Source organism: Spinacia oleracea, chromosome 5, assembly GCF_020520425.1.
Source record: "Spinacia oleracea cultivar Varoflay chromosome 5, BTI_SOV_V1, whole genome shotgun sequence".
NCBI classification, from domain to species: Eukaryota; Viridiplantae; Streptophyta; class Magnoliopsida; order Caryophyllales; family Amaranthaceae; genus Spinacia; species Spinacia oleracea.
The window spans coordinates 30,610,088-30,622,412 of record NC_079491.1 but is presented as its reverse complement, the minus strand read 5'-3'; the positions used below and the strand labels follow the sequence as shown (position 1 = coordinate 30,622,412).

At 46.5% G+C, this 12,325-nt stretch overlaps 2 protein-coding genes across 2 annotated transcripts; one reads left to right on the top strand and one right to left on the bottom strand.

The window, feature by feature from the left end:
* The first annotated feature begins 475 nt into the window (after positions 1-475).
* LOC110799981 (uncharacterized) lies at positions 476-3,532 on the top strand. Its single transcript, XM_056829491.1, has one exon. The coding sequence runs from the start codon at positions 476-478 to the stop codon at positions 3,530-3,532; it is 3,057 nt and encodes a 1,018-aa protein (XP_056685469.1).
* A 5,311-nt stretch (positions 3,533-8,843) lies between these two features.
* Positions 8,844-10,654, bottom strand: LOC130461287 (uncharacterized). The gene is made up of 2 exons (XM_056829311.1): positions 9,792-10,654; positions 8,844-9,713 (listed from the first exon to the last, which is right to left on the bottom strand). The coding sequence occupies exons 1-2, from the start codon at positions 9,807-9,809 to the stop codon at positions 9,099-9,101; spliced, it is 633 nt and encodes a 210-aa protein (XP_056685289.1). The 5' UTR covers positions 9,810-10,654; the 3' UTR covers positions 8,844-9,098.
* Between the last annotated feature and the right edge of the window lie 1,671 nt (positions 10,655-12,325).

Here is a 12,325-nt window from a genome sequence, read left to right as displayed (position 1 = left end):
AACTCCTAAGAGGGAGTTACGGCGGGTAATGTCCCGACCGAATTAGGTTAATTCCGCTGCTAATTATGATTAAATAATTGAATTAGAGGTCGGGGCGTTACAGGGGACCCCCACTTGTAAACAGAACCCACAGCCAGGCACACACCAAAAAAAAAAAAAAAAAAAAAAAAAAAAAACACCCTTGAAAATGGAGAGTACGCAGTCGGATTCGTACAAGAGAAGCAAAAAGCAGGCCTCGAAAGCAACCCCACAGAGTACACAGACGACAAAAACAACAACCCCATTGAAACCCACGCTGTTCTCGGCAGAGCCAATAATAACACCCGTCAATGACCAACCCACCCCCCAGCTAGGGAGCCAGTCGGTAGGCAGCAAAACTACGACCGCAGCAACACCCTTACATGTCCTGGGATACTCAGTCGAGGACGACGACTCAGACGGAGAGCCCGAAAGCCCAGCCCAGGATGATACACAAATGCCGTCTGAACTCGCCGGTCAGTTCTCGGAGGAACAGTTGGCTACGGCAAGAGCGGTGATGGCCGCGTTGTCGGCCCTGAAGCCAGCGAGAAAAGCAAACACAGAACCCGCACCCAGGACAGTCATACACCAGACTACGGAAACACCAGTTGGCGAAAAACGGAAGAGATTGCCGATAAGAAACCTATTCGGAGAGCAGATCCTAGTGCAGCAAGAACAACACCCCAATGCAAACCAGGCGATTGCTCTGCGCAGTCGGCCAGAACCCATGGTCATCGAAGAGACAAGAGAAGCACCCCAGAGGTACGCGCCGCGCCGTTACACCATCCAACCTGCAAACTCCCCCCTGTACGCGGACATTCTGGAGGAACCAATGGAGAAATTGAAGTTCCCACTCTGCAAGTACGACGGATCCACAGATCCGGAGGTCCATTGCAACACATTTGAGCAACATATGATGTTGTATACAGATTCCGACGCCATGTGGTGCAAGGTATTTCCCTCAACGCTGCTGGGAGTGGCATCCGGCTGGTATAAGGGACTACCAAAGGGGTCGGTATATAATTACCGACAGTTAGAAGCAGAGTTCATGCTACGGTTCATCAGTCGGCAGCAGAGAAAGAAAACGTCGGGAGAACTGATGGCAGTCACCCAAAGAAGCGGAGAGTCCTTAAGAGATTACCTCACCAGATTCAACAACGAGTCCACCAGCATACCAAACTTGCAACAAGAGATAGCTGTGGTGGCCCTGATGAGAGGAATGAACCACTGCGAGTTCAAAAAATACTTGGGAAGAAAATCCTTCACCGATCTGGGAAGCGCACTGATGAAGGCCCACGAATACATCAAAAGCGACGAGCTGATGACAATCCCAAATCACTATCAGTCGGCACAGACTAGAAATGCCGCACCAAGGCCGGTTCAGCCGGCGCAGCAAAGTCAGAACAGGGGGTTCAGAAAGGATGAACAGAGGAAGGACCCAAGAGGGAGAGATTACCAGAAACAGTCAACCAGCATATACCCCACATTCCTTGAATACACCCCATTGAACGCCCCAAGAGCCGCAATTTACAATGTCAACAAGAACGAAAACTGGAAGAGGCCTCCACCAATGAGCGACAAACCCCGACCACAGTCGAAGTACTGCGCATTCCATGATGATTGTGGACACTATACGGAAGACTGCAGAGACTTGAAGGATAACATCGAGGATATGATCAGGAGAGGCTATCTGACACAATATAAAGCCCGACAGAACAACAACAACCAACAGAATAACAGTCGGCAAAGCAATAGCACAAACAACAGATTACCATCCACCCAAACACCACTCCGAATAGAGCAGAAGGCTCCAGAAACCAGTCGGAGTGGGGAGGCTAGAAACAATGGCCAGAAGGGGCCGACAGTATGGGTCATATCCGGAGGACCGTGCCATGGAGGAACAATCAGTGGAGCCGGCAGAAGTCTGGGCGAACACCGCCACCTGATAAACTACCATAGCACCAGAAAATGGCCGGCACCCCAAGTCATGCCAAATATCTCATTCACCCCAGCCGACTGTCGCGGAATTATATACCCTCACGACGATCCACTGGTTTTGGGCCTCGAAATAGCAAACTTCCCAGTGAAACGAATACTGGTGGATGGAGGGAGTTCAGCGAACATTATCTTTTGGGAAGCCTTCGTTCAGCTGAAAATAGACGAGAAAGAGCTCACACGAGTCAACTATCCTGTGATAGGATTCTCCGGAGCCACGGTCTTCCCGGAAGGTAGCATCAGGCTACCAGTGCAGATTGGAGAGGGAAGGACCGCAAGGGACCTAATGGTAGACTTCTTAGTAATCAAAGTGCCTGCTGCATACACCGTAATAGTGGGCCGGCCATTCATCCACGATGCACAAGCAGTGGTATCAACATACCATCTAACCATGATATACATGTCTAACTTTGAGAAGGCTGAGAGAATCCGAGGCAGTCAAGAGTCAGCAAGATCATGCTACTTGACGGCATTAAAAACACCAGGCCGACTGACCCCATCCAGGAATATAGCGAGAGAGGCAGCAATGAAAAGACGGGCAAAAGGCCAAACCCCAAGATCGGGGGGCGAGCAATCTCTTCTGCCCAAGAAGGAGAAAAGGCAGAAAATGGAGTCACCCACAATCGAAAGCATCAAAAAGGGGACTACTCTACCTAGGGTAGAGGCCGGAGGAGAGTCGGAAGAAGTCGAGCTGGTAGAAGGAGAAACTGGCAGAACAGTAAAGATAGGAACCGACATTGACCCCCAGTTGCGGGTAAACATGATCGGTCTGTTGAGAGAACACGCGGATGTGTTCGCATTTTCCGCAGACGAAATGTCAGGTATAAGCCCAGAGGTAATCGAGCACCGACTGAATGTCGACAGAGCAGTCAGGCCGGTAAAACAAAAGAAAAGAAACTTCTCAACAGAAAAAAATCAAGCAATACAGGAAGAGGTAGAAAAGTTGTTGGCAGCGGGATTTATTGAACCATGCGACTACCTAGAGTGGTTGGCCAACTTCGTAATGGTTAAGAAGTCAAACGGCTCGTGGAGAATGTGCGTAGATTTCACAAACCTTAATAGAGCATGCCCGAAAGACTGCTACCCACTGCCAAGAATCGACAGGCTAGTCGACTCCACATCTGGCCATGCGCTGCTCAGCTTCCTTGACGCATTCTCCGGGTACCACCAAGTCAGCCTTGCAAAGGCCGACAGGAGAAAAGCAGCATTCATCACTGAGGGGGGAGTATTCTGTTACAAGGCTATGCCGTTTGGGTTAAAGAACGCTGGGGCAACGTACCAAAAACTGGTCGACAGAGTGTTCGCAAACCAAAAAGGCCGCAACATTGAAGTATACGTCGACGACTCCATAGTGAAAAGCAAATTGGAGACCGACCATTTAGACGACCTCAGGGAAACGTTTGAAACTCTGTGCCGTTACCAAATGAAGTTGAACCCCAAGAAATGTGTGTTCGGAGTGAAATCGGGGAAATTCTTGGGTTTCCTTGTCAGCGAGAGAGGCAGACGCAAACCCAGATAAGGTAGAAGCAATACTCAGTCTGCCCCAGCCAAAAAGCATCAAAGATGTACAAAGGCTGACAGGAAGAATGGCAGCTCTGACAAGATTTGTTAGCAAATCAGCCGATAGGTCGATCCCATTTTTTAACACTCTTAAGCAGAACGGAAAATTCCGGTGGGGAGAAACCGAGGAAAGGGCCTTTGAGAAGGTAAAAGACCATCTTCGTGCTTTACCGACGATAGCCAGGCTGGAAGAGGGCGACAAGCTACAGTTGTATGTGTCCGCTTCAGCCCAAACCGTTGCTGCCGTACTAATCAGTGAAAAAGACAAAGTCCAGCAGCCGATATACTTTGTCAGCCACATTTTGAATCCGGCAGAAGCAAGATACTCGCTGATAGAGAAAGTGGCCTATGCAGTCCTGATAGCCGCCAGAAAGCTCAGACCATATTTTGATGCACATACCATACAAATTCTGACGAACTTCCCACTAGAGAAGGCTTTGCAAAAAATGGATACAGCCGGCAGGCTGTTGCGATGGGCAATAGAGCTGTCGGAGTACGATCTTGAGTTTCACCCGCGCAATGCAATAAAAGCACAAGCCTTGGCCGACTTCGTAGTTGAAGCATCCTGTAACGCCCCGACTTTTCGGCTCCTTAATTAGCGGTAATAAACCGCACTTAATTGATCATTAGCAGCGGAATTAGGCCTAATTAATCCTGGGACCTGTGGGTATGGGCCCACAAATAAAATAATCCTTAAAAACACTCCATAAATAATACAACTTTTCCATAAAATAAATATAAATCAATATTCTTATAACAACCTCAATAACATGATTTCCATAATAAATAAATTCTCGTCTCGATATCTCCAAAATAAATTACCAACTCCAGTAATAACTCTCATTTGAGCAACTTGAGCTACTTAATCGAACCTGTACATCATTGTAAAAATAGAAAACAGGAAAAACACAGAAAATACAAAAATGAGTGGAAAACTCAGTAATATTACTCCAGCCCGTCAAAACGGTTTTATTTTGAAAATCATTTGGCACATATCAATCATTAACATTTATTGTTCGGAAATAACTAACTCAATCTCGTTATCTGGAAAACTGTGTCGGCAAGGAATCATTTCCTTTACAGCTCATTGGCAAGTACAGGCTTTGGCGGGACTTTTCTTACATCTTTTCAGGGGGGAACTGTTTCCCAGACTTTAACTTTAACATGGCCTCTACCTGTAACTTGCCCATTTACTAGTTCAGTTCACTTTTCCAGGCCGACAAAAGCAACATCGTATTTCTTTAAAATAACTTTATAAATATCGTCATTATTCCCGAACAAGGGCTTTAACATCATAACATAATAACATATTATCATAATCGTACTTTTAAACATTAAATCATACATCATGCCATTAGCACATAAATCACATAATAATCATATAATCATACATAACACACATACGGGCATATAAAGCTTAAATGCTGGACATAAAAATTATATAACATATACGGGCACATAAGATAAAATGCTAGACATAATAATTACCTTGATCGTTTATCCTTAATCTGAAATCCATAAGCTCGAAATTAATAATAATCCTCCATAATGAGTCTTCATTTAATAACCTCAAAATCATATTAATAGGTAAAATTAATCATTTGCTTAAAAAGAACTTTTGAAATATAATTGCTTACTTAGAGGTAATACTCACGTAGCTTCCATAAAAATGTTGGTCTTTGCCATCAACTTCTTTAATCCACCAACCTAGCTTTTTGTCTTATTCTCCAGCCCATTAAGTATTTGTTTGACTATGGCCAACTCATCACTCAATTACAAATAGTCAGTAGAACGAGGAGGAAAATTATAGGAACAACCAAACAAGAGTATAGCAGATAAAGGGGGTCACGCAACAACCACTACCGCAGCCACATGGGTCACAGTGGGCTCCGGCAGCGAACAAGAAGTGACGCCGGGGCTGAGATCTGGGCGGCGAAGGGAAAGTCGTCGCCGGGAAACAGGTGGTGGCTGCGATGGAGCCGCGGTGGTCAAAGGAGGAGAGAGAAAATGGTAGTCAAAATTAATGGGGTGAAAACCTCCAAGCTTTAACAATGGTATTTTAATTTAATTACTCGAATTTGAGTTGGATTTTGAGCTTGGAAATGACTGATATTTTAATGGCAATTTATAGAAATTTTGAGACAGGGTGAGTCATGGAAATAGTAGAAAATTTCAGACATTTGGCAACAAAATTATCAGGGTGTTGACACGCATAGGAGAGGAAGAAGAAATTGATTTTCCATGAACTTAGACTGAAATTTGATACAAAGAGAAGTCAAAGCTTGTTGTACAATAATCTGATTTACACGTATGAATGAAGAAAGGAGGAGTTTGAATTTTGTCTTTTGGTTTGACTTAGGGTCAAAAGTGAGATTTCCAAACTCAATAATAAAAATCAAATTAATTGGAAATAAATGAGCTTGAAAGATGATCACGTGTGAAAAATAATTTGGGGTTAAATAATCGGTATTATGTCACAATAAAAAGATAGACATAATAGGATAATCAAAATAGATCGGTAAAATTTAGGACGTACTTACGTTAACAATCGTAATTACAGAATAATAAAATAGGCTTAAAAAGACAGGGTGTTACACATCCTATCAAGAGGATGAAACCAAAGCAGAATCCTGGGAAGTATCAGTAGACGGGTCAGCCGCTCAGTCGGGAGCGGGAGCCGGCGTTGTCATGACCTCTCCGACAGGAGATAAGTTCGAATACGCAATCAGATTCACTTTCGCAGCTTCGAACAACGAAGCAGAATATGAAGCAGCCATTGCAGGGGTACAGCTATGTTTGTTGGCAGATGCCAAGAGGATAGTAATGACAACAGATTCTCAGTTGGTGGCAAATCAGTTTTCGGGAGAGTATGAAACAAAAGAGCCGTCAATGCAGCGGTATCAAGAAAAACTGAAGACGCTGACAGCGAAATTGGAGGCTTTTGACATCAGATTGGTCCCCAGAGCGTTGAACACTGCCGCAGACAGCCTAGCAAAACTGGCCAGTTCGAAAGCAATCGAGCTCAGTCGATCAGTAATGATAGAAATCATGCACAGAAGGAAGGGAAAAGAAATAATGGTCATCACGGCAAACAAAGAGTGGTACGACGATATCTGGACGTACAAGACGACTGGAGTGCTCCCGGCCGATATCAGGGAGGCAAAGAAAATCAAAAAAGACATCTGCTGGTACGTCATATATCAGGGACAACTCTATAAAAGAGCATTCAGCCTCCCCCTGCTGCGGTGTTTGACGGCATACGAATCCGCAAGGTTAATCGAAGAAATGCATGAAGGAATATGCGGAAACCATGTAGGAGGAAAAACACTCGCTTTGATCTGCCAAAGACAAGGTTACTACTGGCCAACCATGCTGGAAGACGCACAGAGCTACGTCAAGAAATGTGAAAAATGCCAGCTTTTTGCCCCAGTAATACGTATGCCAGCAAACGACTTGATGCCCATTCTGAATCCAATTCCATTCGCCCAGTGGGGAATGGATATTGTAGGACCCTTCACAACAGCCTCAGGAGGCAGGAAGTTCTTGATTGTTGCCGTCGATTACTTCACAAAATGGATTGAGGCCGAGCCGGTAGCAAAGATAACAGCCAACCAGGTACGGAAGTTCATCTGGAAAAACATCATAACAAGGTTTGGAATACCGACAGCAATAGTATTCGACCATGGATGCCAGTTCGACTGCGAACCTATACGAGCATTCTTGGCAGACTACCGGATCAAGTTCGCATACGCTTCAGTCTGCCACCCACAGAGCAACGGGCAAGCCGAGGCTGCAAACAAACAAATACTCGTAGCCCTTAAGAAAAAGCTGGATGAGTTCAAGGGCAAGTGGGCAGACACAGTCCCAGAGGTTCTATGGGGTAACAGAACGATGGTTAAAGAAGCAACGGGAGAGAGCCCTTTCAAACTATGTTTCGGATCAGAAGCAGTCATACCGGCTGAAGTAGCACTACCCACCTTCCGCATCCAGCATTATGAAGAACAGGGAAACGACAGCTTACTCAGACACCAGCTGGATTTCTTACCAGAGGTCAGACTGCAGGCGGAAATCAAGTCGGCCGCATACAAGAACAGAATGAGCAGGGCCTACAACAAGCGAGTAAAACATAGGAAGCTAGAGGTAGGCGACCTCGTACTTCGCCGGACGGCAGCAACCGGCAAAGCTCAAAAACAAGGAAAACTGACTGCAAATTGGGAAGGGCCCTACCAGATATGGGAAGAAGTGGTAGCTGGATCATACAGACTAATGGAGATGGATAGAACACCGCTGAAGAACTCATGGAACGCAGATACTTTAAGAAAATTCCATGTGTGAGGTTGTATGAAAACATGATGTAATAGGGCCGACAGTGCCATATTTTGAAATCTAATATATGAGCTACAAGTATATTCCAGGTAAACTATACGGCATAAACAAAACGAAATAAAAGGTTGAGCACATTAGCTCAGTCAGCAATGTTGCAAGATACGACAAAACGAAATGAAAGGTTGAGCACATTGGCTCAGTCAGTAATGTTGCAAGATACGACAAAACGAAATCAAAGGTTGAGCACATTGGCTCAGTCAGCAATGTTGCAAGATACGACAAAACGAAATGAAAGGTTGAGCACATTGGCTCAGTCAGCAATGTTGCAAGATACGACAAAACGAAATGAAAGGTTGAGCACATTGGCTCAGTCAGCAATGTTGCAAGATACGACAAAACGAAATAAAAGGTTGAGCACATTGGCTCAGTCAGCAATGTTGCAAGATACGACAAAACGAAATAAAAGGTTGAGCACATTGGCTCAGTCAGCAATGTTGCAAGATACGACAAAACGAAATAGAAGGTTGAGCACATTGGCTCAATCAGCAATGATGCAAGATACGATATAAATTAAATCGAAGGTTGAGCACATTGGCTCAATCAGCAATGATGCAAGATACGATATAAATTAAATCGAAGGTTGAGCACATTGGCTCAGTCAGCAATGATGCAAGATACGATAAAAATTAAAATCGAAAGTTGAGCACATTGGCTCAGTCAGCAGTGATGCAAGATACGATATAAATGAAATCTAAGGGTGAACACATTGGCCCAGTCGACAAAGAGGCAAGATGCAATATATAATAAAATCGAAGGCAAGAAGACGCCACTACGTGACAAATTGAATAAAATAAAAACAAGCGGATAATCTATCAAGTGCATCACATAGATGTTAAACAAACACAGGGACGACAGCTACCACCCAAAAATAACTAAATGCGGAGTGAGTAGCTGCTAAAAGGCACAAACATACGCCTCAGACGGCGCAGTCAAGACGAAAATAACGTTCTTGAAACAGTTAATACACGGCAAAAGACAAAGTGCCACAAACAGCTAAGAGGTACCAAAAAAGGAAATTGTTTATAAATTACATCCGCTAAATGATATTCAAAAGCTACCAACAGACATTAACAAGTATGAGGCCGGAAAAAACTGTTGGAAGAACCACAGGAAGAGCCTGGTGATGACTGCCAAGACCGTCAAGCTGAGCCGTCTGCATCACTCCAGTAAACAGACTCAGGAATCTCCCTGTCGGGCAGAAGGCGAGGGTCGGCGTTTTGAATGACGATGTCTGGGAAGGTTTGGGTCTCCATGCCAGTCGGATCAACATGGCCACCCTCTTCATAGGATCCCTCCACCTTACCCCAGGCAGCCTCAGTCAGCGTCAAGGCTTTGACGGCACAACGATGGGCTGCAGTCCACCCACCATTGTAGCGCCCCTTCATCTCCTCGCAGTAGAAGTCAGACTTCATAAATTTCTGCACAGCCTTCAGCGCCACAGCCTTGCGATCATCCTTAGCAGCTTTTTCAGCATCCTGAGCCGCCTGCAGCGCCGCATCCAGCTTAATCTGCAGCTCAGCCGTCTTCTGCTCTTCGGCCGTCAACTTGGCTGGAAGAAGCTCTAGTTCAGCCTTCCTCTTGCCTGCGGCAATAACATCCATCTCAAGTCTCGCAATCTCCTTCCGGCAGTCACCTTCAGTCTTGACCGATTCAGCAAGGTCAGTCTGAAGCTTCTCTTTCTCAGCTTGCGATCGTTTTAAACGACGCTGATAGCTCCGATAGCACTCCACAAGCTCGGTAGCAGATTGCGTCACCTGAAAGAAAAAATCGCTCAGAGCCGAAAATAAAAGCAAGTATAAAAAACAAGCAAGTCAAAGAGGGAAGTAAAATACCGAGTACAGGTCATGCATCAACTGTGCAGCCGGCGTCTCAATCTCCTGGGGTATACTGTCGGCGGGTGTAACAACTTGGCGCAGAGACCGGTAGCCCAGTGTACCTCCGTCTTTGGGGCGGTAAAAAAGGATAGACTCACCCCTCAGAACATCACTCTACGGCTGCCAGTGCTCTTCAGCATGACCGGGAGCAACAGCTAGACCGGCAAGAGTATCCGGAGACAGCACAACAGTTTTGTCCTCAATAAACCCCCCAGAACGAACTATAACCCCATACTTAGAGGCCGAGCTGGCAGACCGGTTCATGGAAGGACTATGCCTCGACACAGGCACAGGGTGGATCGGATCGCTAATCAAATCGCTCAACACCTGCTTCCGGTTCAGTTTGGACAACAGGTCGACATCCAAAATCTCAACCGACTGAGCAGGCTGTTCAGTGATCTTCGTTCCAGCGCTAGATGTCTGCAAGGGCTTGTCGACGCTGGCGTAGACGTCTTTCACCTTCTCTTGCGCTGTATTCGCAGCGTCATTTTTCGACCGTTTGGGAGAATTGGCCTTCGCCTGGCTGGAAGACCTCTTCCGAGTAGCATGTCCCCCACGACCGGTAGGAAGAGAGCAAACCTGCCAGTAGTCATTTCGTCTTGGGCGGAGGATGTAGCTTGGTCAGCTGCCGGAACCTTTGTTCGAACAATGCGAGGAACAACACATCGGTCCACAACGGCAGAAGGAGTCACAAAGCTGGCTGACCGACCACGACAAGCTTTCGCGCAGAAGGTAGCAACAGTGTAATATTTCTCAGCAGGAGCCGCCGGACACTTTTCAACAACCCTCCAATTCTTGTCAAGGCCGAGTGAAGCCTTGTTTAAAAGATGGTGCCCTGAGAAAAAAGAACGAGGAAGTCAGAAAAAAAATTTAACAAACGCAAAACGACACAACAGAGATCCAAGAAGTATAAACAAGTACAACAGACAAAGAGCGCAAGCAAACAACTGCATTTACCAAGGGGATGTGTAGGTGCAAAACCGACTGCACCCAATGCGGCAGGACTAATAATATAACCGGCAGGAGGAAGCCAGAAAGCCGGCAAGGTCTTAGGCTTAGACAGCCCAACGTCGACATAATCAACCAGCAGCCTGTCGTACGCACGTTGCTCTCGGGGCCCAAGGTCGGCTTGGTCAAATTGTTCCATCCTAGGTTTAGGCCGGTAGAAAGTACGCCGAAGGGGGTAGTTTTCAGGAACAGCCATGAAATAGAAGTGGTCCTTCCAGTCCTTGCAGCTGGAGAGTCGGGGACTCACAGTCTGACGCTGACTCTTGGTAAAGATCGTCCACCAGCCGGTATCTTTCCCATCACGCTTCAGCCAGTGCAGTTTTTTGAAAAGGTTGAGGGTCAAGGGCCACTGTTTGAATGAAAACAGCCAGGTGTACGCAACCAGATTGCGAATAACTATGGGCGATAACTGAACGAGGCCGACATTCCAGGCCCGCAGAACCTTCTCAATGAACGGGTGCAAGGGAAAGCGCAACCCATAGTCGAACATTTTCGTGTACACAACGACATGGCCTTCAGGGCAGTCGGCCACCGTTTGCTCTTCTTTCGGCACAGTCAACCTGTAGCCCTCAGGTAAACCCAAAAAACGACCACCAACCTCAGAATGCCGGTTGGCAATGGCCTCTTTTACAAAGTCACCATCTATCTCAGTGGTGAGGGCAGCAGAATCGTTAGGGGAAGGGGCCGGAACCAAAAACGCGGCGGCCTCACCTTCGAAATTCACATCGGCGTCCAAGGTCTCTTCTTCAAACACTTGCTGCAAGATCGCAACATCCTCCTCATCTTCATCAGAGTCGGCAATGGGCGACGCCCTTAACCCAGGAGACCCAGACTCAGAAGACTCCAGTATGGAGTCGCCAGGGGTGGAGGGCACATCACCACTACCGGCGGAATTAGCCTCACCCGCATCATGGACGGCAGGCTCCTTCCCGGCCCGTCGATTACTTGTAGACGGTTCGGCGTCTGACGGCATGGCCCTAGAAACATATATATTGCCGATGTTAGTACCGTACTCCCCAAGACCAGAGCCGCCAGGCTGAGTAAATTCCCGATAATCCCGCAAATGGTACCTAACCGAAATCGGATCTACGTCTAAAATCGGCTCTCCAGCCGGCACGTTATGCTCATTCGGCCTAAGCTCTCTCTCCATTCGTGCCCGCAGGCCATGTAACTGTTGTGAGCGAGTAAACTGATCCGCAGTCATGGGTATAAAAGGGCCGGTAACAGGATTCCCACCCATAAACTTCGCAAAAGGAGGTGGCGTGTTCGATTTTATCCCCCACCCAGTATTCTTAGCATTACTACCGGCCGTATTCCCGTCCATATTTAGTTCTATGCCAGAATCGCTACTTGTGTCTGACAGGTCTATCACGTTACCAACCCCAACCCTACCAGTCATGTTTTGGCTACCCCCACTCAAAACGCATGCAAGCAAAAACAGAAACACCCGACAAAAAGAGAAAGTAAGGCCAGAAACCGTACCT